At 38.2% G+C, this 27032-nt stretch overlaps 2 protein-coding genes across 2 annotated transcripts in view; both read right to left on the bottom strand.

The window, feature by feature from the left end:
• Nucleotides 1-20205, bottom strand: part of LOC123514517 (ubiquitin carboxyl-terminal hydrolase 37-like) — a 21431-nt gene extending 1226 nt beyond the window's left edge. The window contains exons 1-11 of the mRNA XM_045272403.1: nucleotides 20071-20205; nucleotides 15402-15479; nucleotides 13505-14642; nucleotides 8106-8300; nucleotides 5568-6080; nucleotides 5138-5323; nucleotides 4791-4946; nucleotides 4018-4198; nucleotides 3441-3578; nucleotides 1880-1994; nucleotides 105-246 (exon numbers count right to left, since the gene is read on the bottom strand). Of these exons, the coding sequence (XP_045128338.1) occupies nucleotides 105-246; nucleotides 1880-1994; nucleotides 3441-3578; nucleotides 4018-4198; nucleotides 4791-4946; nucleotides 5138-5323; nucleotides 5568-6080; nucleotides 8106-8300; nucleotides 13505-14642; nucleotides 15402-15447 (2810 nt within the window). The 5' untranslated portion in view covers nucleotides 15448-15479; nucleotides 20071-20205. The remainder of the gene's footprint in view (nucleotides 1-104; nucleotides 247-1879; nucleotides 1995-3440; nucleotides 3579-4017; nucleotides 4199-4790; nucleotides 4947-5137; nucleotides 5324-5567; nucleotides 6081-8105; nucleotides 8301-13504; nucleotides 14643-15401; nucleotides 15480-20070) is intronic.
• Nucleotides 20206-22331: 2126 nt separating this feature from the next.
• LOC123514519 (sorting nexin-12-like) lies at nucleotides 22332-25921 on the bottom strand (the record flags this gene model as incomplete). The annotated part of the gene is given in 3 exon segments (XM_045272405.1): nucleotides 22332-23543; nucleotides 24432-24556; nucleotides 25826-25921. Coding segments are annotated over 3 exon segments (327 nt in total), but the record flags the coding sequence as incomplete, so codon positions are not given.
• Nucleotides 25922-27032: the final 1111 nt, after the last annotated feature.

Genomic DNA, 27032 nt, shown 5'->3' with positions numbered 1-27032 from the left:
ACTTCTGTGTAGATTTCCTTTTAAGAGTTGAATTAATGCTTTCTCTAACTTTGAAAGGTGCATCAATGGAATAAATCACAACATTAATGAAGACTAAAGCTTACTTGTGGACATAGAAGAAAATGTATCCATTCTTTTGTCTCCCCTCTGCTAATACCACACTCTCAGGTATTTTGGATACTGCTTCATCATCATAATGGAACCAGCTTTTCTCTTCACAGTTGTAGACATCAGCTACATAATGTCCTGGAAGGCAAGTTGATGTGTTACCATCATGACATAATTCAGTAACACCTATTCTTGTCTCAAACATCACTCTGCTGCCATTACTTAGTCTTAGAAGACTGTTTATATATACAGGCAACCCCCTTTAACGAAGGTTCACACAACGAAATTTCGCTATAACGAAGGTTTCATTTTAATACCATCTGCTCGTTTAACGAACACCAAACTCGCTTTAACGAAGTTTTATCCAGGTAATTTTTTTCCAAATTTGAAAGCCCCACTGTATCATGCAAGCTGACAGGCTTTTGAATACATCAGGAGCTGCTGGTACTAAGGCCTGCCTCAGGAGAAATCCTGAGACACCTATAGAATAAAGATCAAGATCAAGCCTCTCGTGGACAACACAGGCTCTGCCGATACAAAGGCCTGACTCAGAAGAAATTCTGTGTCACCTGTAGCATCAAGATCAAGATCAAGATCACACGCACCACTCACTGCCCAGTCAAAACATAACAGCGTCACCAGCAGCTCATCTTCCTTAGTTCAACTTACCACCAAAACACCCTGCAATGTGGCCTAACGTTCCTAAGAAGACCAGGAAGTGTCTTACTCTCGAAGTGAAGCTGGGTATTATTCACAGACAAGAGAAAGGCCAGAAAACTAATAACATTGCTTCCCACCATGGCTTGACTCCATCTACTGTCTACTATTTTCAAGTCAAGAGACTCTATTAAGAAGGCTAGTGAGACCTCATCTTCCTTGCAAGCTAAAGAACCACCAGAACTCGTGACTCTACAATGGATAAAATGGAAAGCCTTGTGGAAATATGGTACATAAGTTTTGTATGCAGTACCATGATGCGCACTTTGTTTACATTCCACAGGTTGCCGGTTAGTGTATTTCCGTTTCACTCTCCCTCCCTTCATAAAGTTAAGATCATCAACATTATAAAGTTATGTACATACATACATTAGTGTACATTATAATGACTTAAATTAAACTACCTAAATGTTTAACTTCATAATTTTACTTTCATTAAACCTTTTACTGTACTATGATGCACTCTCACTTTGCTTACTCTCAATGGAAGTTCAAATCAGGGTTATACTTGTTATAATCAGTTAAACGAAGTTTCGCTTAACAAAGGGGTTTTTAGGAATATAACACCTTGTTAACGGGGTTGCCACGCACGCACACACACACACACACACACACACACACACACACACACACACGGCCCGGTAGCTCAGTGGTTAGGCGCTGGCTTCACAAGCCAGATGACCGGGTTCGATTCCCCGGCCGGGTGGAGATATTTGGGTGTGTCTCCTTTCACGTGTAGCCCGTGTTCACCTAGCAGTGAGTAGGTACGGGATGTAAATCAAGGAGTTGTGACCTTGTTGTCCCGGTGTGTGGTGTGTGCCTGGTCTGATCAGACCTATCCCAAGATCGGAAATAATGAGCTCTGAGCTCGTTCCGTAGGATAACGTCTGGCTGTCTCGTCAGAGACTGCAGCAGATCAAACAGTGAATTACACACACACACACACACACACACACACACACACACACACACACACACACACACACACACTCAAAAGTATAGGCAAAGCAGAATTTTCTAAAATCAACTACTTTCAAACAAATTAGAGACCCACCAGTGTTTGTGGTGCATCCAAAATGACTAATAACACTCATGAGACGGAATGCATGCTGGTGACTGCTGACCTCCTCCTCTTCTGACTGCTGTGTAGGAATTTCATCTTCCTTAACCTGAAAACAAAAAATAATGTTCTATATAACCTACCATTCCTATAAGCAGTTATTCTTCTTAATATAAATGGAATAGTTCTGTGGAGCTTGTTTGAGCTCAAAATACTCTTGATCCAAGAGTATAAAGTATACTTATTTATTATTATATTTTCTTTATGCTGGTGGGGCACCAACCGAGGGCAACAAAAAATATCTATACTAAAGAGAGAGAGAGAGAGAGAGAGAGAGAGAGAGAGAGAGAGAGAGAGAGAGAGAGAGAGAGAGAGAGAGAGAGAGAGAGAGAGAGAATTATCTGCAGTCACATAATACACAACATGAGAAAACCATAGAAGTATATCATTGTAACACCACAGGACTCAACAGCTGTAATACTGTCTTGATACAATACAAAGCACATAAGAAAAGAAGGAGGCTGCAAGACACTCCTAGGCCCTGTATGAGCAAAGCTACGAAATTCCATCTATCATCCCTATCCATAAATTCATCTAATCTTCTTTTAAAGCTCCCTATTGACTCAGCACTAACAACATGACCACTGTGTCCATTCCATTCATCAACCACTCAGTTTGAAAACCACATTCTTCCAATTTCTCTCTTAAACTTGAATTTCTCAAGCTTAAACTCATTATACATACATATTATACCACATGTAAGCTTTGCACAATCTGGAGCCAATACTTTGTACAACTTGAGCTGATGAGAGGACCAGTGAGAGCAGATGAGTAAGAGTCTAGTCATGACAATGCAACACATGCACCAGACCCTTACCTATCTATCCTCACCAGCAATCATTGAAGAAAAATTGTGCAGAAGTAAAATCTTGGGAAAAAATAATAAATAAATGGAAAAAGCCACTTCCTACATCAGTACACCAATTTTTAGTATCTCTATTTGCAGATCAGTATTTTGCAGTAAGTCCAATATATTCCATGATTAAACTTGTGCAAAAATTTAATTTAAAATATCAGAATAAAGTAATTATTCTTGTCATTTGTCTATCTTCCTAATGTGACAAAGGTACTAGAACAGCATTCTGTCCTTCCATTTCATACACTGCATCTACCATACCACTAAATATCTTCCATTCCACTATCTTCTAATTAATGTGATGTTCTTGACTGTCTCCACCACTCCACACTTCATTCCTTACTTTTGTACCTTGTATCAAATTTACTAGCCACATGAGAATCAAACAAGAATGCTGGAGTCATAGCATCAAGAAACCTCAGAAAAGATACATGAAACATGCATGCTGAATTTGCATAAGGGTAAAATAAAAAAAATTACAAACACATTTTCAAGTGCAATATGCACTTATTAATACACCAGTAAAACATTTTTCATAAATGGGGCAATTCCAAGACATGTTTACATGCATACAGCAGCATTCAAAAGCATTCCCTCATGTAAAAACATGTCCCTAAAAAATTGCCATAAAATCCTCACCTGCTCCTCACTAGTTTGGTTCTGGTTCTCGTGAGTATAGCTCATACCAAGATCTTGCAAGGAAAGTCTAATAGCTTGTTGGATTTCATCCTCTTCCCTACTGCCTCCAACGTCATCCATACTTCGCCGCATCACTTCCTGAAAGAGAAACACATCATAGAGATGGTGTAGCTGGCCTATCCAACCTTTATTGTCTACTGCATGGCCACTCTCATTTCTGACATATGGTTTGTGGGAGAAATAAGGAAACATGAAGCAGACCTGGGTAAAAGTTAGTGAGTGAAGTGCTAGTACAGGATAAATTCTTACACACACACACACACACACACACACACACACACACAAAAAAAAAAAAAAAAAAAAAAAAAAAAAAAAAAAAAAAAAAAAAGGGTTAGGAGGTGTAAGCTTTGTGCTTTTACTGTTGCCACTCACTTGGATGATGCCCCACAGAGAAAGTAAATGACCAAGAGATGGATGAAAGGGAAACCTAGTACTGGGAGAGTTACTTGATGAAGTACATTTCCTATACAAAACAAAAATATCCTCCCATGTAATATTTCTTTCTTCCTTTCCTTACCTGAAGTTCCTCATCTTCTTTATCAGACGAAGGAAGAGGAATAGGATTTTCGGCAGGTCTGATAATACTTGAGGAACATACGGAAGGTTCTTCTTGCTCCTTGCGTCCCTCACACACATTCAGCTCCGAGGACAGGTTGCGCACAGTGAGGGTGGTCTGCTTGCTGGCTCGAGGAGTAATGCTGAGAAGAAGAACAATAAGCTAAAAGTAATCCTATGTAATGCCTATAAGAGTGAACAAGATAGTCAAAGGGCACATAGTGATGAATGTTGAAACAGAGGACATGAATGTAATGGCAAGAAAGAAACTAACATTAATTTTTTATGTCTGTGGTGCGCAGTACACAAAATACATATCAGATCCTACACCAGCCTTATGCAAGATGTGGCCTGGGATGGTGGAACCTGTACACAGCCATCAAGACTTCCCAGTGTGGCTTAATCTTTCATAATCATAACTGTTATTCATTGATACACACCTGATTGGTATTTACTGATGGATCATTCTAACACAGGGCGTTCAACCTCCATTACTCGTGATACTTGACAAGTGGCTCTTGAAATGAAAAGATTGTAAAGCAATGGATTACACAATCAACAACCAACAGACAACATCTGGTCAATCTATCTTGAAACACATGTGGTACAAGGACATGGCTTCCTAACACACTCTAAAGCCAGATTGAGGGACTGTCAGCACCACATGGCCTACATGCTGTGAAGGAAAACCAAGAAGCATTGAGCACATCAATTATGAGGTGTGCTGCAACCTACCTTGCAGACTGTGGACTCCATAATGATGGTGGTGTGGCATCACAAACATAATCGTCTAAATTAAGCCAACGTGTGATAGGAACCCTCCATGACCTCTTGATGCTTTCTCCCTGGTCTGCTTTGTACTCGTATCTCTTTAGCTGCACAATGAGTATTCTGAAAGCAAAATTACAAGTAACCCAAAAGAAATTTCAAAACCTGTGAATTTCCATATTTCAGAAGTTCAACTAACACAAGATTAATTATATATAATTATCTATGTCCCTCTATATTGACCATCATCAATAATCGACACAATATAATATAAAAAATCAACAAAACGAAACTATGCTAGGCTAAATACTCACCTCGGTAATCTGGTAATTGAAGTCATTACTGAGGAGCGATTGTGGCCACACTTCTCACACTTGAGGTCTCTCTCATCTTCACCCATGCAGGTTGATAAGGCATCTTGAATACTTTCATTATTTTCCTCTGGTAAGTTCACATAGAGTCCAAAATACTCTTGTTTCTTTCCTTCCACTTCATTGCACCTATTTGTTAACATCATATTAGTATACTTGTACAAATAAAAATACTACACATTCTTTCATGCAATGTTAAGAGTATCTATTAAATAAATAAACATCAAGTATCAAGGAACTAAAATGTTATGAAAAGTTTTGCATGTTAATGACATATTTCACATGCACCACAATGATAACAATGCCATGAATCATCAAGATAATATTATCATGTAATCATAACCACTTATAAATCACAGTCAAGAACACTTACCCAAGGCACCTGTAGGATTCAAAGAGTTGAAACTCAAAATTATCCTTAATGGGATTCCTGGGCAAAGTATGCTCACCACACTGTTTGCTAGGAGTAATGGCCTGTGCAACACTCAGGTGAAGTTGTTCACTCTCAGCTTCAGGCTCAGATGACATCAATTCACTGAGAGAAGTCTCCTGCCCTACAGAGGCCCTCTGTCCCACCTGCACCTGTTCAATGTCTTTCCTATTGATTGCAGAACTCTTGTCTTTGGAGTGGATGTTCACTTCATTTTCAAAATTACTTTCAACCCTATTCAAGAGTTTTTGGCACCTTGGGATGGCAGGGAACAGTGCTTCATCAAAGTCTTCATCCTTAGAGGTGAGGGAGCGGTTAGGACTTGGAGTGGTCATGTGGCTGCGATCAATTTCGTCCTTTATTGTATCGAGGACACGAGTCAAAAACTCATTAGCATCCTGCATTTTAAAACCAGAGAAGGATCCATCAACACGCACAAGATTTTCCTTTACTGTCCTGCAAAGAGACAGTGACATCAGTTAAGCTTCTTTAAAATATGAAATTTTGCTACACCACAGAAGTTCTAAATGTTGAATACATAAAACATTCATTACAACAAAATTATATACTCAATATTATAATAAGAAATATCAAAGAAAAATAAAGCACTAATCTTGAGGAGATATTTTGTTAAATATTATGCAATAGTGTCGACCGGGGTCATTTGGACCAGGTTTTGACAAACTTTGATACTGTTCCCATATTTATTAAGATACTTACAAAAATTTTATGAAAACATAAGCAAGTTATTGCCTTTAAATCACTAACAAAAATCATTCATAGCAGATTCTTCAGCTTTTAAGTAATAAGTGTGGTTCACAGTTATAAAAAAAATGGGGTAATGTGAACCCCCCCACCGGGGTAAACTGAACCACCCATGGGGGTAATTTGAACCACCCTTTATAAATGCAAATATATATATATATATATATATATATATATATATATATATATATATATATATATATATATATATATATATATAAATGGATATAATTCCTCAAAAAAATAAAAAGGTTTATTTCATAAACATTGAGCCTTTCACATTCAAAATAACAAAATGAATGGCAAGAAACAGTGTAGAACAAAAAACTGTTACTCATAGACTACACAGCCTACTCATTTATTTGGCTACTTTAGCCAATGTTTTGGTGTAACACTTGAAGTTATTGTATTCAGTAAGAAGATTATTTATTCTGAATGTGAAAGGTACTTTAATAAGGTTCCTATGAAGTGATACATAAGCATATAATAAGCAGATTATATGCATATATATTACTAATGGGCACTCCTAGCAGACGAAAGAGGATCAGCTGAGTAAAAACAGGGTATAGGCTCAGGGTGTCAAAAGACTGGTCACGTTAATTTTCCTTCCCACTCTGCTGGCTAGCAAGCAACAGGGAGCTGATTTTTTGTATAAAAATACTGCTCATTGGTTTCCACATTCATTTTTCTATAGATTATTGAGCTCGCTATTGCTCGCTAGCCTGTAGAGATAGTGTGAGCGGACAATTCCTAGCTTTTTGAAGTCCTTTATATTTATAGGCTTATAGTCTTCATTAAAAATTTCCCTAAATTACCCTAATTATCCTAATAACATTATTGGGTATATAATGAGTCTAAGCAATCCCCTTTATAAGCCAAAGATGGCATAGGGCAAAATATTAATGCATATTTTCAAAATATAAACAATTGCACACTAAAAACTACCGGTTCGATTTCCTCCAGCCGCATTTTCCTTACCGGGGTAAATTGAACCAAAAAGTGAGCATTAATTGTGGGTAAACGAAGCTAAATAAAGTATTGCTGATGAAATCATGTTAAAGTAGAGGTAAAACACTCTATAATCATCAATTTGGAAGAGGATAGTTAGCCGCATCTGACCGCCACAACAAAGTTTGCCGAAACCGCTGATTTGGTAAAAAAAACTTTGCCGCACTTTTTTTTGGGGGGCTACGATTCAATGCTTTCAGTCATATAATTGTAATTTCTTTCCTGTATCAATTTTTTTATCAAACCTACACAAGAAATGTGAAAATAGTTACTTTCTATCGTGAAATGCTCAAAATTTCAAAAAGAAATTTATATATGAATTTATTGTAAATAAGAATGAGGCGGTCCGAATTGTACCGGTTCGTTGGACGGTCCAATTTTCCCCGGTTGACACTATGGCAATAGCACTGGTTTGTGTTCTATGACTTTTACTTCACCACAGTAACCTGGTTTGTCCTGTATCTATTGGAAATCACTTAAGTACTTGTAAGCAGAATCTGGGATGAGTGTGTGATAACATGGGAATGAAGTGGCCATACATATTAGCAACAAGCAATACTGATTATGCTAAAACATCTCAACATCCTAGAACCAAAGCCAGCAATCTTAATTTCACTTCACATCATGACTGCCTACATCTTAGCTCCCTGCAAAAGACTACATCTCAACCTCCCATGAGAGATGCAGGAAAGATGTAAGAATACTTACTTCAATGACTGTTTCACCAATGGCACTTGTCCCTTCTTGCGAGTAGCTACAACTTGATTGAGACCTGAGGAAAGGGAGGTGGTGGGCAAGTTGAGCTGGGAAGACACCATCTGCAAGTCCCCGACAAAGGGTGACAATCCAAACAGAGCTTGAACCACTGAATTCAGGTAACAGGTATTGCCATAGTTAGGAAATCTGCAAACAGAAATAATATAAATAATGCAAGATGGTTTAATAAGCTGTGTGTATGTGTGTGTGTGTGTGTGTGTGTGTGTGTGTGTGTGTGTGTGTGTGTGTGTGTGTGTGTGTGTGTGTGTGTGTGTGCGCACGTGCGCGTGTATTTACCTACTTGTATTGTACAGGGTTCAAGCAAGGCTCATAGTGTCCTGTCTCCATGCCTTCATTTATCCAATTTTTCCTTAAAGTTATGCACATTATGTGCTGTAACAACTTCATTATTCAGTGCATTCCACTTCTCCACCATTCTATGTGGAAAACTGTATTTTCAATATCCTTCACACACTGCCTCATCCTGATCTTTATATGTCCTCTTGTCCTTCTATATTCTTCTGTCACCAGAACCAGGTCTTCCTTGTGTATCTTCTCAATGCCATTGACTATCTTGTGCATTGTTATTAGGTCTCTGTTCTCTTCTATCTTGTAAGGTTGGCAGTCCCATTTCCTTCAGCCGTTCTTCATATGTTAGGTCCTTAGTTCCAGCACCATCTTTGTAGCTTTTACTGGAGTAGGCAGTAGTCACCTGCCGCCCGGTGGAATACTCCAGGAGAGGTACTTACGGGGATGTAGGCAGTGCTGCAGACTGAGTGATTCCCCGTGTCCTCTCTTCCCGGTTCCCTTTGTGGTCTCATTTATACAATTGAGAAGCTGCAGCCTGCCCTCTAAAGACAACTTCTACTACTTCCTACACTACACTACAACACCTTACACTTTTACACTCTCTTCAAATCAAAATTTAATAATGGCTTCACCACGCCCTGCCTCGGAGTCCCCCTCTGGGGAGGGGACCATAAATGTCCCCAGGTCGGACTGCCCTCTGCTGTCGACCTTGGGTGTCTTGACACTTCATCTAATACTTTCACTATCAATTTCTGCAACATTCGTGGCCTTCGTTCTAATTTTCAATCTGTGGAACACCACCTCTCCTCTACTAAACCTCATCTTCTCTTCCTAACCGAAACACAGTTGTCTGTGACTACTGACAGCAGCCCCTTTTCTGTTCCCTCCTACTTGCTCTATCCTCATTTTCAATCCAAAGCTGGATGTTGCGCATACGTGCGTAACGACACCACTTGCTCTCGTGCCCACAATCTTGAATCTTCAGAATTTTCTACCATCTGGCTAAGACTTCAATGTCACTCTCTAACTAAATTCATCTGTGCTGTATACCTCTCACCTAATTCCTCTGACTATGTAAAATTCTTTGACTATTTGACTTCCAAGGTGGAGCACATCTTATCTCACTTTCCTTTTGCTGAGATCTCCATTTTAGGGATTTCAATGTTCACCACCAGCTTTGGCTTTCATCTTCTTTCACTGACCAACCTGGTGAACAAACCTTCAACTTTGCTATCCTTCATGACCTAGAGCAGCTAGTGAAGTTCCCTACCCGTATTCCTGACCGCCTTGGAGACACGCCCAACATTCTTGATCTTTTCCTAACCTCCAACCCTTCTGCTTACTCTGTTAAACTTTCCTCTCCGTTGGGCTCCTCCGACCACAATCTAATTTCCGTTACCAGTTCTATCACTCCAGTGCAGCCTCAGGACCCGCCTAAGCGGAGGTGCTTCTGGCATTTTAACTCTGCTAAGTGGGAGGAACTAAGGCAGTACTATTCTGATTTCCTTGGGATGATTATTGTTTTCATGTCAGAGATCCTTCTCTTTGTGCCGAGCGCATAACAGAGGTGATTATCTCTGGCATGGAGCTATACATTCCTCATACTTTCTCTAACCCTAAAGCTAAAAAGCCTTGGTTTAACTCTGCTTGTTCTCGTGCTGTCAATGATAGAGAGGCGGCTCACAAACGGTTCCGTAGCCATCCAACTGCTGAAACTCATGCCCTATATATTTCTGCCCGTAATCATGCCAAATCTATTCTCCAACTTACTAAAAACTCTTTCATCAATAGAAAATGTCAAAGTCTTTCCAATTCTAACTCCTCTCGAGATTTCTGGCATCTAGCCAATAATATCTCTAACAACTTTACTTCTTCGTCTTTCCCTCCTTTACTTCATCCAGATGGCTCTACAGCTGTCTCTTCTTTTCTAAAGCTGAACTCTTCGCTCAAACCTTTGCTACCAACTCAACTTTGGATGATTCTGGGCATATTCCTCCTACTCCTCCACCCTCTGACTACTTCATCCCTAAAATTAAAATTCTTTATAAAGACGTTTTCCTGGCCCTCTCTGGCCTTGATTCTCGGAAGGCTTACGGTCCGGATGGAGTCCCTCCTGTTGTTCTCAAAAACTGTGCTTCCGAACTCGCTCACTGCCTGGTCAAACTCTTTCATCTGTGTCTCTCTACTTCTATTTATCCTTCTTGCTGGAAGTTTGCTCACATTCAACCTGTCCCTAAAAAAGGTGACCACTCCAATCCTTCTAACTACCGCCCTATAGCTTTGATTTCCTGCCTTTCTAAAGCCTTTGAGTCTATCCTTAATAGGAAGATAATGAGGCATCTATCAGCTCACAACCTTCTCTCTGATTGCCAGTATGGTTTCCGTAAAGGCAGATCTACTGGTGATCTTCTTACTTTCCTAACTGAATCTTGGTCATCCTCTTTTAGGGACTTCGGTGAAACCTTTGCTGTCGGCCTTGACATATCGAAAGCCTTCGATAGAGTCTGGCACAAATCTTTAATTTCTAAACTACCCTCCTACGGATTCTATCCTTCTCTCTGTACCTTCATCTCCAGTTTCCTTTCCGATCGTTCTATTGCTGCTGTAGTAGACGGTCACTGTTCTTCCCTAAAACTATCAACAGTGGTGTTCCACAGGGTTCTGTCCTATCACCCACTCTCTTTCTATTATTCATCAATGATCTCCTAAATCTGACTCAATGCCCTATCCACTCCTATGCTGATGATACCACCCTGCATTATTCAACAGCGTTCAACAGACGCCCAACCCAACAACAATTAAATGACTCAAGGCGAGATGCTATAGGACGCCTAACTTCTGATCTTTCACTTGTTTCTGATTGGGGCAGAGAAAACCTGGTTTTGTTCAATGCCTCAAAAACTCAATTTCTACAACTATCTACTCGACATAACCTTCCAGACAACTATCCTCTCTTCTTCAATAACACTCAACTTCCCTCTCCTCTACATTAAACACACTCGGTCTATCCTTCACTAAAAATCTAAACTGGAAATTTCACATCTCTACTCTTGCTAAATCAGCTTCCAAGAAGTTAGGTGTCCTATGGCGTCTTCGTCCATTTTCTCTCCCTCCCAGCTGCTTGCTCTGTACAAGGGCCTTATCCGCCCGTGTATGGAGTATGGCTCTCATGTCTGGGGGATCCACACACAGCTTTACTAAACAAGGTGGAATCTAAAGCTTTTCGTCTTATCAACTCTTCTCCTCTAACTGACTGTCTTGATTCTTTAAGTCACCGCCGCAATGTTGCATCTTTATCTGTCTTCTACCGCTGTTTTCATGCTGTCTGCTCTTCTGAACTTGCTAACTGCATGCCTTCCCCTCCTGCGGCCTCGCTGCACAAGACTCTCTACTTCTTCTCATCCCTATTCTGTCCATCTTCCTAATGCAAGAGTTAACCAGTATCTTCACTCCTTCATTCCCTACACTGGTAAACTCTGGAACTCTCTACCTGTGTCTGTATTTCCACCTGCCTATGACTTAAACTCTTTCAAAAGAGGAGTGTCAAGACACCTCTTACGTTAACTGGACCCTCCTTTTAGATTTTTTTGTTTTTTCTCTTTCTACTTTCCTCTTAACAGGGCCTGGCAACCAGCGGGATTTTTTTTTATTCCAACACTTTGTTTTCCCTTGGCCAGTGCCCTTGTAATGTAAAAAAAAAAAAAAGCAATCTTCTGTATCTCTTCTAATTTTCTCATATCTTTTTTAGAGTTGGGAGACAATACCACAGCTGCATATTTCAGCTTTGGATGTATCATGCTTGTGATAATTTTTTCATCATATCTTTGTCCATGAATTTAAATGCCACTCTTATATTACTCAACATTTTATATGATAATCCAAATATCTTGCTTATGTGTTATTTGGGGTTCAGATTTTCCTGTACAATCACTACCAGATCTTTTTCCTCTTTAGTCTTCATTATTTGTTCCCCTCCCATCAGATAGTTCCATACCAGTCTTCTTTTGCTCTTTCCTAGTACGATTACATGACATTTCTTGGCATTGAACTCCAATTTCCACTTCTTACTCCACTAATAGATTTTGTTTACATCTTCCAGTAACAGCAAACAGTCCTACCGGATTTTGATAACTCTTGCAGCTTTGCATCATCAGCAAATAAATTAATATAACTGTTTATCCATTGTGAATGTCATTTACATAAATCTGAAACATAATAGGGGGTAACATTGACCTCTGTGGCACTTCACTTGTTACTTTACCCCAAGATGAGCATATATCTCCATCCTTCAAATAATCCTTTGTCTATTCTAATAAAATTCCTCACAGTCCTCCTATGTTCTCTAGTTTCCAAAGTAGTCTTCCACGAGGGACTTTATCAAAAGCCTTTTTTTATGTTCAAGTATACTGTGTCCACCCATCCATCTCTGCTTTCCAGTCCTTCATTACTCTCAAGTAGAAGCTTAATAAGTTTGACACACATGACCGTCCTGTCCTGAACCCAAATTGTCTGTTCGATATGACTTGTTCTTCTTCCACATGTTTAACCCATTTTTCTTTGATAATTATTTCACACAACTGTGTGTGTGTGTGTGTGTGTGTGTGTGTGTGTGTGTGTGTGTGTGTGTGTGTGTGTGTGTGTGTGTGTGTGTGTGTGTGTGTGTGTGTGTGTGTGTGTGTGTGTGTGCATAAGCAACTATCAAATGTAATCAGTTTTAGCATTCTTTTTTCAGTTCCATGCTAAAGTAAAGTAGTTTTTAGCATTCTTTTTTCAAATCCAAGCTAAAGTAAAGTCACACATCATCATTTTCTATGTATTCTCTGATTGATTTTAATGAATCTTTGAGACATAATATAGAAATTGCCTTTCTTCACTCAAAATTTCTTGAACCATGATTTATAAATTCCTTTTATCACTTCCTTTACAAAAGTTATGTCAAAGGAGAAACTTTTTACATGACCATATTCATTTAATTGTTTTTCAAGAATCATTATTATGTATTAATTTTGATAACAGCAACCATAATATTCACATGTACTCACCCAATGAGGTGTGGTAGGGTGGTGGCAGGTTCAGGGGCAGTCAGTAAGTCTCCTGTTGTTGTGGTCTCTGCTGGCACATTCTCCTTTTCAGCCTCAAAGTTAAAGCTGGGCCCGTAAGCCTTCTCCACCTTGTCTGGGGAAATATCTGCCAGGAGTCTTGATCGGGAGATATCAACCTGCTTCTTCTTGCTAGGATACGACTTCATGGCACTTGTCCTTGGAAAGATGCTGTTCTCCTTGTCAATATCTGGCTTGGCTCTTTTGTCAGAAGTATCAGAATCAAGACTGGAGCAAAAATTATAAGGATCATTCTCGTCACTCACTTTCTTCTTGCCATCAAAAGTAACTGTATCTCGCTCACTGGTGTGTGATGGAAAAGACACTTTGGCACACTCCTCAGTCTTGGCTGCAATGAATTGCCTCTTGATGGCAGATTCAGGCGAAGACACCAGTTCTCTCGTCTGTGCAGGCACATTCTCTTTTTCTGCTTCAGATTTATAGTTGACCCCATAAGCTTTTTCTACCTTATCTGGCATAACATCTACCAGGAGTCTTGGTCGGGAGATGTCAACCTGCTTCTTTTTGTTGGGATATGACTTTACGGCACTTGTCTTTGGAAAGATGGAGTTCTTTTCATCTCGCTTGGTTCTTTTGTCATAGGTATCACAGTCAAGACTGGAGTTAAAAATATATGGATCATTTTCATCATTGTGTTTACTTTTGCCATCAAAAATGTCAGTATCTCTATCACTGAGGTGTGATGGGCACTCATCAGTCTTGACTGCAATATATGGCCTCTTGGTGCTCTGCGGTGTGTCTGCATCTTGATCACCGGGCCGAGATGAATATGACCCCTTGACACGCTCAACACTGTTGACGTCAATAAATGGTCTCTTGGTGCTCTGAGGTGATGGACTATTCCTGATTATTTTCTTTTCTGGTGTCACTAACCGTTCATTAGCATTAGCAGTCTTTGTGGAGAGGCTGACAATCCTTTCTGTACGAGTCATAAAACGTTTCTGTGAATATGTCTGAGGTGGGCTTACAAGATATGGGCTGCGAGGAGAGCCAGACTGGTTAATCCTCTTCAACCTTTTATAATGGGCCTGGCCACCACTGGAGTATGGAGTGTGGCGACCTGCAAAATATCAGGAAACATGTCAAAATTATCATATTTGATAGCTCAATAAATTCTTGGCTATCCCATGCAAGATACTAAAAACTATCCATACTAAAGTCTAATTAAAGCAAATCTTGCCTTTCATAAGCAGCTTCTTTATATATATATATATATATATATATATATATATATATATATATATATATATATATATATATATATATATATATATATATATATATATATATATATATATATATATATATATATATATATATATATATATATATGTGTGTGTGTGTGTGTGTATATATACACACACACACACACACACACACACACACACACACACACACACACACACACACACACACACATATATATATATATATATATATATATATATATATATATATATATATATATATATATATATATATATATATATAACTTATATCAAACTTAAGGAAGCTGCTTGTCATCTCTTCTTCTTCACATAAATACCAAGCATCTTATTAGCTACATATCTTTAGTTGTTTACATCATCTCTGAGCATTCCAACACAGTCCACATCAGGAGCCTATTCTTTCACTGTTGCCTAGTAATGAATCAGATCCTGCCATAAAATTAGTTCCCACCCTTTTTTAGCAGTCACAGTCACTAATTTATACTTTGAAGCAATTAGCATATGTGAAATGTGGTCCCAGTTTTACAGAAAACACAGTATAGTGGTAAGAAATCTCACATAAATCAAACATGCATGTAATCAACACTTACCATTATTATAAGTGGGAATACTCCGTTTCTTGGGAGTAAATTCCATTTCATCCAGGATAAATCTTCCTTCAAGGTACTCTACCATGGAAAAAGATCATTAATAAACAGATTGGAAAGAGATCATTGATAAACAAATATATTTTGTTGAGTATAGGTTAAAATCTGAAGGCAATTTTCTCCTTTTTTTTTTTTTTCAGTTGATTTCAAAGTTTTGCATTACTCAATCTGTTACTTGTCTTTATTGCTAATCATTAGTTTTTCAGATGAGGAGGAGGAGGATCAAAGAATAATTATGTAGGTACAATGGAAATATCAGATTCATTCAAAATCAATAAAAAAAAAACTACCAGATAAAAATACTTTCATCTATAATTGAATTCATCTATAAAGAGAGAGAGAGAGAGAGAGAGAGAGAGAGACCAAATCAGGGTCAATGTCAAGACATTTATCTCATTTTTTTTTTAACTAACTCTTTTTGACCAGGGACTGGCACCTCAGAGGATCTTTTTTTCACATTCTTGTTGCCCTTGGCAAGTTTCCCCTCTTACCAAAAAATTATTAAAAATAATAAAAAATAAATAAATATTTTTCTTAAATCAATCATTTTGTTTCCATTCTTAAGCACATATACAAATAAGAGATTGTGATTGGAGGAGCCCAATGGAGAAGATAGGGTAACAGCATAAGCAGAAGGGTTAGAGGTTAGTTAATTATCAAGAATGTTGGGCATATATTCAAGATAGCCAGGAATACGAGTAGGGTGTTGCACCAGTTGCTCTAGGTCACCGTGGAGGACAGCAAAGTTGAAGGTTAGTTCATCTGATAACTCAAAAAATTCAAGAGTGTGGGCACAAGAACAGATCAAGTAATTTTGCACATAGACGCAATATCCAATTTTAGATTGAAAATGAGGATAAAGTAGGAGGAAACAGAAAAGAGACTATTGTCAGTTGCCTCAGACACCTGTGATTCGATGAGGAGAGGAGATGAAGTTTAGCTGAGGAGAGGTGGTGTTCTACTAATTGAAAATTAGATCTTAGACTGCATATGTTGCAGAAGTTAATGAAGAAAAAGAAATTTATGATCGAAACTGGAAGAGCAGTGCGATATGTGGGGCATTTATGGATCCCTGTCCTGGAATGGAACTCCGAGGCTGGTGCTGGAGTTGCTAGAATTTTAAAATATATTGGTGTGTGTGTGTGTGTGTGTGTGTGTGTGTGTAGTAAGTACATGTAGTTTTGTGTGGAGAAGAGGTATTTTTAGAGGGCAGGCTGTGACTGGCCCCTTGAACTGTGAGACACAAAGGGAGACATTCAGTGAGGTCACAGCTAGCTATATCGGCAAGTTCACAGCACCCCCTTAACTGGTCTATAAGATCAGAACTAATGCTATTAGACATAGCTGGGAGTAAATTATCGTTTTGGCAGATGTCTACTGTCCTCATTGCAATTTGAAAGAAATCAAGGCCTCTGACAGCCAAAGTTCCCTCACCTCCAGCAACAATGAAAACTAATAAGGAATGCACATAATAGGGTTAGATGTAAATCTTTAGAATAGGACCTCCTCTTTAATCCATGCAATAATAAAACAAAATGATGAGTAGTTAATGGAGAACACATACCTTGTGGTCTTGTTTGGGGGTCACACACGGTAAACATTGCTATTGTCTATTGTATATATCTGGGGTTTGTGGGTAACAGGAAGTGACTGTCTGTTGTTCACATCCTGGGTTTGTGGGTAACTGCTGAATAGGATTCTTATTGTGTCTATAGTTCTTTTGTCCAATGACGTGCCACCACCTCTTAAAAGCACAAGCTGCGCCAATGGGAATTTGCTATATGTATTCGTAGGCGGGGCACAGCTGGGCAGACAGGTGCACAGAGATCTGTGTGCACAGTTGAACCATGGCCACCTGGGACATTAGTTGTAAAGGTTGCGAATTTGATTACTGGGAAATCATCGCTCCTGCGATGCAAGTCAGTGTACAATCGAGAAGAGGACCAGCCAGGACCCCCGGACCCCCCCGCAACAACACTGACCTAACCCTACCATAAACCTAACCTAACCTAGCCAGGGGAGCTGCACCCTCCCAGACCCACCCTCCAAAACTAGCCTAACCCTAACAGAAACCTAACCTACCCCCCCCAACCCCCCCTGCAACACTAACCTAACATAAACCTAACCTACCGTATCCTTGCTTTAGGGCAGCTTCCCTCCCCCCCACACCAGTTCTCTTATAGCTTCACACAATATGCCCTACCTCTACCAATACCCCTCCTCACAATACCTTAACGAAAGGATGAAGGTCCTGGCTGGTCCTCTTCTCGATTGTAGTAATCAAATTCGCAACCTTTACAACTAATGTCCCCGGTGGCCATGGTTCAACTGTGCACACAGATCTCTGTGCACCTGTCTGCCCAGCTGTGCCCAGCCTACGAATACATATAGCAAATTCCCATTGGCGCAGCTTGTGCTTTTAAGAGGTGGTGGCACGTCATTGGACAAAAGAACTATAGACACAATAAGAATCCTATTCAGCAGTTACCCACAAACCCAGGATGTGAACAACAGACAGTCACTTCATGTTACCCACAAACCCCAGATATATACAATAGACAACAATAGCAATGTTTACTATTTGGACTTAGACTCTGAGTGACGTCCCTAATTTCAGTGAGGCAATGTGACATAACCATGTGTGACCCCCAAACAAGACCACAAGGTACGTGTTCTCCATTAACTACTCATCATTTTGTGTTATTATTGCATGGATTAGAGAGGAGGTCCTGTTCTAAAGATTTACGGGTCAAGTTTGTTTGATTTGATTAGGTTTAGCAATACCTATCTTGATTTTGTCTTTTTATGATTCATCAAATTTGGGCTTCATCCTTATTTGAAATACTACTATTTTCCAATCCTCCCTGTCTGTGGGGGGCACGTCTAAACACTATCGGAACACTATCGGAACAGAAATACTATCGGAACACTACTATCGGACCACAAAAAGTGACCAAATATGGATAAATATACAAGAAATCAAGTTAGTAATGGGATGTAAACGTTGCTAAGAACATGAACAATTAAGAATTAATAATTACATTGACTTTGTTGGGAACCATAGTGATTTGGTGGTAGGTGTACCATAGGAAAGGTGTATTGCATTATTTTTTTGGTGCTGCTCTTTCTGCCCTGGGTCGTCTCGCTGGCCAGGTTTTTGGCAATACCACCCACATTTGGAACTTTGAATTCACCGTCAGTGGAGGTTACCATTTTAGGAATTTGCTGTTTCTTGTAAGTGCAAAATGCTGAGAAAAGTTTTTTTTTGTCATCTTCACTTTTGTTTTTCCAGTGGGCATGCCCAACATAGAATTTCTTATGTAGGGAAGGGTGGAGGACATAATTTCCCATGCCAAAGAGAGCCCGTCGTAGGTCCAGCATTCGAATATTAGCCACACTGTAAAGTGTCTTTATTAAATCAGGTAATTTTTGAGACTTCCAATTTATGGCCTTTTTGATCACACTCACCCTTGGCATATAGAGGCAAAAAAGTCAATGTAATTATTAATTCTTAATTGTTCATGTTCTTAGCAACGTTTACATCCCATTACTAACTTGATTTCTTGTATATTTATCCATAATTGGTCACTTTTGTGTTCCGATAGTAGTGTTCGATAGTATTTCTGTTCGATAGTGTTCCGATAGTATTTAGACGTGCCGGTCTGTGGGTCAAGAGAGAGAGAGAGAGAGAGAGAGAGAGAGAGAGAGAGAGAGAGAGAGAGAGAGAGAGAGAGAGAGAGGAGGGGGGGTAATTAAAATGGAAATGAGCCTCTAATTCATGTGAATCATGTAAAAAAACAAAAATAATAATAATGATACTGCATGAGGAAAGATTGGTGTAAAAATCTACCAAAAATGTGACAATATTGAGAAAGCTGAGACAGGCTGCCACTAAACCCATTAAATCACCATGCACTGGCCTGGTTTGCATCATTTCCGGCTTTGAGTTGTGATGCCAGCTGGTGTATCATGATGCAAGTAACTGGAATGGCATGAATGCCACTTGTCCTGTTGTCTTTTGGGCAATTCTACTTGAGTTCAGGGGAAATTGAGGGCATCAGTTAAACCATTGTTACCTATCATAAGTGAAGGAATTATGCACTAGCGTTTTAACCAATTGTAATGTGCCAGAGGCCCCACGGGGCCACGGATTGTGTCTGTCTGGCCCTACTTGCGTGACTTAACTGTGATCTCAAGGCTAGGTACAGACCCTTTACAGTGTCATACGTATAATAACGTTATAATCATTTCCGTAACAATACCAGCGTCACTATAAATCTACAAAGCGGTGTAAACAAATGCATGGAAATAATGGAAGGAAGGTCAAGGCTGTTGTCTCCCAGTTACTACTACCAAACCCAAATAGGCGAGCTCGAGTCCTTTGTATCACACAAATTGCTACTAATGACACAGCATCCTCTGTGGCGTCAAACAGCCTTGAAACGTTCTACACCAAACACTATCCTTGACTGACCTACTCACAACACACTCCTAGCCGGGTCACCATTTCTATTCTTCCTGGCGCATTATTTCTTCATCTAAACCTTTCTTATGGTGCTCTAGGTCTTGTCAACACACTTGTCATCTTCTCAATAAGGCAAAGAGTACTTACTAAGGCGTTTCTTGCAGGCGGTTGGTCCCTCAGCACAGGGATAACGAGGGAAGCGGCGTCCATGCGGGGAAAACGCGGGAAAAGTCCGGGTGCGTCATCATGTTGTGGTGGGGAAAGTGTCGTACCGCGGCGCCAACCTCACCAATCCCACCAAGCAGTCATTTTGACTCCACTACCCCTTGCTCCACTTATTTGTAGGATATAGTGGAAGCTAATAAAGGTTTGAAACATGTCTCCATGATGTGGATGATATTCGATAGGGATTTTACAGACATTAAAAAGGCAAAGCATCTACAAGAACACGATCTCTGACCAGCCATCTTCGTGATCTTGACTTCGCCACCCCCTTCCTCGACTATCTATGTGTAGACTATTATGGAAGTAAATGAGTTAAAAGGGCTGTTTCGTAATGTGGGTTATATCAAATTCCAATTCTACATTTACTAGGTGATAATAGCCATGCGGACGTAGTTTTAACTATTTTTAGCATTTGAAAATAATCCATACAGTACTTCAAAATATAGGTGACATGGCATTACATTATATTAACATATATTTTGCAGTCTTAGAAATTAAAGAGAATGTTCGTTCACTAGACACCTTACTATGTTTCATACTTTTCTTTCCTGCATTTTGTTGGTATACGCAGCTTACGCCCCAAGGACACCACGTCGGTTCGGTCCACGACTAATCTCTTCCTTGATACGCACTTTTTTTTTTTTTTTTTTTTTTTTTACTGCTGATTTGACTGTACATTCCATTATCATGCACCTGAGGTATGTCAAGGTAAAAAAAAATGAATAAAAGATAGTGACCATTTACCTGATCAATTCTTATATGCTACTTTTTATTATTATTATTATTATTATCATAATCACTATTTAGTGTTGGCTGTGGTTTACTGCACCTTCATGTATTTTGTGCTTCTCACTTTCTTTGCTCAGTTGGCTGAACTTGGCTCTGGTGAGAAATAAATAGAGAGAGAGAGAGAGAGAGAGAGAGAGAGAGAGAGAATATCACTGTTTTCATGAAGTGCCCCAGGGCCAGAGGGCATGTTAAGACTGTTAAAGACTGGAACAAATGGACATCCTTTTACTACATTCATCCTCTTGGTGTAATCTTTACCGACAAATCTCTATAGGTAGCCAGGTAGATCTATAAATGAATATTAAGAATTTCAGAGTAAAATAGTATGGAGAGAGAGAGAGAGAGAGAGAGGGGTTTTCAGCATTTTGGTCTGAAATTTATTTATATTTATCTATAAATCTAGCAATCCATCTATATCAGAGATTTGTTTCTACAGATTATACAAAGAGGATGATTGTAGCAAAAGGATGTCCAACCCAATAGCATTCCAAGGTTCCCCAAGGGCCCCATGCAAAAAATTGTATGGGGTCCTCAGGATGTGCAACATGTAAATAAGTACCTACTGTTCCTCAAGATCAAATAAAAAAAAAAAATATTTGTTTTATTTGCAATGAAAAGTTCAAGTAACAAAAAACAATCCAAATCTAGTGGAAGTTAGTTGAAACTCGCAGGGCCCTTGCTTTCTTGGGCAAGTTTTGGGCCCCAAGCAAATGTTTGGTTTGCCTGACTGTAAGGAATGACTCTGGGAGGTGTGGCTCCTGGCAAGGCTCCACTTTTCTTATCTTCGAATTCTACTGTTGTACTTTTATTATATTGGAGGAGCTTTGTTTACCAGTGCTTCCCTACCGCCCTCTACACATTGTACTTACATTTATTACTAGTACCGTACAATGTATGTTGTATATATATATACTGTTGGATTAAACTTGAAAAGTAGATCTAGTCAGTTAGCCTTGCCTTAACCCAATTTTCTAAAATATAAATAACAATACTATGATACTACTAATATCACAGTATCAAGCCCTCAAAAAACTTGTGGAAACAAATAATTCACATACAGCAAGCCGAGTGTTCAGCAGCACATGCTGCATGCATGTAATAATTCCTAATGATTTTTTAAATTCTATATTTCTAATATTGGTATTTAGAACACTCAAGATTAGGCAAAGCTAACTCATACATAAATGCAGATGTACATTATTTTTAAAATCTTAATATCAAATATCTTGAAAATGTCTGAAAACATTTTTAATTAAAAAATTCACCGACAGTAACAAGATTCTGAATGTTATGACCACCTGTCTCTCAGGAGGGAAGGTGTCAAGGAGCATCACTTTTGGACCAGCTAAGCATATAGTGATTATGACTATGAGGAATTTATTGAAATCCAAATATTATTACATACATAATGATATTTATTGGTAAAGATTACTGATTTATCACATTTTGTTCAATTCTCATATCCTGGATGTGCTGCAAAGAGACAACCATGACAGAGCAAATAAAAGATAATGTTCCACATGAAAGCAAATTTGAATTAAGTTTCAGTAACAGATAACTAGTGAGTAAAAATTATGGTCAGTATCTTAATCTAAACTTTCACAAGATATGACAATCTAAACTTTCACAAGATATGACTCAAGAAACATGCAACTTGTATACCCTGACATGTCAATAAAGAAGAAGAGATTTGCCATGAGCCTTAAGTGATAATTTCAAGTCACAAATATAATGTGCATATTAAATGCAGATAAAGATGTCAGCTAAATTCTGTTATGTTACAAAACTATGTCCAATTTCCTCTCACCTTCATGACTTTTATTAATAGGAATAATTTTCAAAGATAGATGCTCTTATCCACCAACAACTATCAACAAATTCAAACAAATTAACAAACTGGTTTGAGTTTTCAGTAAAATTCACTCATCCTGCCATGTTTTAAAGTTGTATTGTATCTATTATGTGAAATAACACTGCCATTGATACTCACATATTTTGACTCAAATCCAGACAAATACAACTAAGACTAAAACTTAAGAAATTAAGAACTTGACTGAACAAAAACAAAATATACTTAATCAACTTTACATACATTTACTGCACTTAAAACAAAAGTCAACTTTACATTCAATATACTATAACAATGTCCTTACATTGCCCCTACGGTGATGCATGTAGAGCTGTGGAAATTAAAGCATATCTACAATAACGTGTCATTTGGGAATTAAAAGTTGACTCAAGCCCACTATATAACTACCTGCATGGCAAGAGAAGAATCTCTCAAAAGAATTGCTTAATGCATGATGATCATGACACAGCAGGATGGTAGAAACAAAAGGAACATCATATAGTAGAACTACATGATGTCCCTTTTGGCAAAACATATAACTTAGATTTCATTTTCATGTACAGCAGATCTGAAATAGAATTGTAAGAGCATCAGGTGGCTACACAAAATACCCATATGGACCATTGGAACAGGGTAGGACATAAGGCTGGCTCACGTGTTGCGAATTTTGCCAGGCACGTAGTTTTTGTCAATAACTGGCTCTTGAATAAACATGTGTAGGCACTTTTCATTCTGCGCAAGAGGGTGTCCTGCAATCCTGAAAGTAAAACACATAAGAAAAGAAGAGTCAGTTATATCTCACACTGGTCAGTCCTACAATATGAACAATTCACAAACAGGTTTTTAACTACTGATACTCCTAAGTCACTCCAAAAATTACTTTTACTTTTCTGTATAAATATTCTACTTTTATAAGTCACCACAAGAGAGAGAGAGAGAGAGAGAGAGAGAGAGAGAGAGAGAGAGAGAGAGAGAGAGAGAGAGATTTTGTTCACTGACATACAAGATGGAGGAGGAGGAAAAATACAAGTGTAGAACAGACAGAGATAAACAAAATTCAGAAAGATAAAGTATAGTGAACTACAGCTTAATGCAGGGTTGTTCCAAAGAGATCCAAAGGTGAAGTAGCTACTAAAATTCACATTATGTATATTAACACTACAACTAAAATGCTTATCCATTGTCTCTATTAAGCCATGAACTGTGCAATAGGGTTCTGTTGGTCATACCCCTGGTACACGATTATCAGCATAAAAAAAAAATCTCAAAAATAACTTTTACTGTTATATGATAAAAGATTGCCAAGAAAATTATAGAAAAACAAAATACAAATTCACTAATTTACACATTAGTTAAGACATAGTGGTGTAGTGAAGCTGCACAGTTTGTCATAAAATTTTTGTTTTCTAATAACTTAACATTCATTAAGCTAGTTCTTAGTGAGAAATGATGGCATAGACTTACTTAATGGCCACAATAAATACCTCACTTTATGAGTATGACATGCAGCAAGATACATACAGCTTACATTGCCTTATAAATGTCTGCTAAGTGCTCTGATCCACAGACGTACCTTTTAGTGGAGGCAAGGCTGTGTCTCCTATCCAAACAAACAAACTTACAAAAATAGATAAAACATACTTACTTATTTATGAAAACTTCCAGACCTTTGCGTCGATCCTCGATGAACTCTTCTTCATAGATACCGTCATCTCCTCGGAATGGTAACTGTCGCTTTAGTGCTTTTCCAGGCAGTGGTGGAACAACAATCTGCAAAAAAGATAATACTCCAGGGATCCAAAACAACCATCACTTTTCAGACCTATTAAATACTCCCATTATCTTAAACCGTTAAGCATAACATCACTAAGTAGCAGCAGGCCTCTAAAAACTTCAAGACTTCACAGAACTGACACCCTACTACAACATGACTCTAGAAGTTGCAAGTCAAATGAGTCACAATTAGCAATTTCTTGGAAAGCCAAAACTTGGCACCTTCCAAATTGTGATGAAACAAGTTGGGAGTAATGAAGAATCATGAATCAAGTATCTTCTTAGCTCATATACAAATATAATTTTCTTGCATCAAGGAAAATATCGAGTGACAGATTTATATAAAGAACAAGATCAATCTCAAGAACTAATAGGAAAATATAATAAAGAGTGCAGTCACCTTTCAATTTGGTGCTCTTTTCAGTCATCATAATCTAATTTGACATCCTTATCTTTGTTTACAGGGTCAGTTATAAAACTCCTATAAATTTCACACTTCCTTGCAGGATGGTTCTTTGTAATCCTTGCACTACACAACAAATTATACAAATATTATTTATTACTACTCTGTATTATTAAGTCTAAAAATATTTTCTTATCCTATCAGTGTGACAGTGGGAAGCAGTGCAACAGTGGGAAGCAGAGTTTCATTCTCCCCATTACATCATACCAATGAATGACAGACAAACACAAAATAAAAGGATAATGCAATAAAATACACATTGTAAGTTCCATCAATGGTAAATGAGAGGGGGGGGAATGTCATGGAGTAATCCATAGTCCAATACCATAAGACAAACTACATTCCCTGGCATTTAGTTTTAGTAGACTTGGTGCTCAGCCTGGCATTAAGTCAAGGGCTTCATATGTAGAATGGGAAAGATAAGAATGACAATTGGGTAATCACCACACTGCACTACCATTGTCTTAACAATTAGTACTGATTGCTAACCAAACAATCTACCACTGTTCTTTGATAACATGAGGGCTATTTTTTTTTTTTTTTTTTTCCCATATCAACAGACCTTTCATTGACTAGCCATCACCTGTAACACCAAGTCTTTCATGTACTACACCTAACTCTCTAACTGTTGGTCAGAGATCAACACTTTGTTGTATCTGATAAACACAGCAAACAATAGTGTGCCTTGACTAAGAGGTCTTGTTTACAGACCAAAGAATATCTAAGTCTTAGACAACTCCAGTATACATGTTAAGCATTACCATATAACTAAAGCTGTTGCTATGTAATATGTAACAACTCACCTTACTGTCCCTCTCCAGCTCATTCCTTAACCACTCAAAGTCGCTGTACCTGCGGCGCACACTGGACTCCTTCACCTTAAATACCGGGAGATTGGTCTGAAAGTTATATTACTTTATGAGTATCAAGCAGCATTCAAATACATCTTTATACACCATCATTTCTAAAATTCTTCTATTGTAATAATATAAATTACTAATAAATTTTCTTTTTATATCCTATCTAGTAATACAAGCAAAACGTTTACTTTCTAATTTGAAATTGGTAACCCACAAAATCATATAATTAATTGAGGTAACAGAAAAACATAAATAATAAAAATTACAAGATAAGCATAAATCAAATTTAATCCTCTTCAACAAGGTTTCCACGTTTGTAAAGAAAGATAAATAAGGTTAGGGAATTTTGAAATCCAACTAATGTATGACAGATATGCAAAAACCATCTGTGAATATAAAACTTGTTCATTTCAACTTTGCAACTTCCATCCCGATCAATGGAAATCCTTAACATGTGCATCATTATAAAAGTGCAATCTGATCAGTGATCACAACAACAAATGCTGCACTCCTTCAATAACAAGAATATGACCAGGATATATACAAGTGTGTTCTTCTCAAGAGAGGCTGCTGATCCTCAACAAACAACCACCAAGCACAAATTTACCAATACCAATGGGCAATCTGCAGAACATTTGTCTTATAAAAATTGACAACAGTCTCAATTATTTAAAAAAAAATTCAATCTACAAGATCTTTCATGTAGGATATGTAACCTCTAATCTCCCCCCTTATTAGAAACACAAATATAGAGCAAGTGATATACATTCATTACAAATCTTAATTATTAGTCATTACAAATTGTGGCAGACCTATTTTTTGGGAGAGAGAGAGAGAGAGAGAGAGAGAGAGAGAGAGAGAGAGAGAGAGAGAGAGAGAGAGAGAGAGAGAGAGAGAGAGAGAGAGAACTCATTTGAAGTTTTAGAAACCCCACAATCCCCACTGAAAACTTGAAGACCATCACCAAACAAGAGTCAAGAAATTCAGAAGTAAAACTAAGATGTAAATATATATATATATATATATATATATATATATATATATATATATATATATATATATATATATATATATATATCTCCTCTCATGCTCTCCCCATCAAACTTGCTTTGTGTGAAGGTTGTGTTTCTATTTCACAAGAGAAAGTTAC

Source organism: Portunus trituberculatus, chromosome 38 (genome assembly GCF_017591435.1).
Source record: "Portunus trituberculatus isolate SZX2019 chromosome 38, ASM1759143v1, whole genome shotgun sequence".
Classification (NCBI taxonomy): domain Eukaryota; kingdom Metazoa; phylum Arthropoda; class Malacostraca; order Decapoda; family Portunidae; genus Portunus; species Portunus trituberculatus.
Note: the sequence above shows the minus strand (reverse complement) of the source record. Positions and strands in the feature narration are given on the sequence as shown.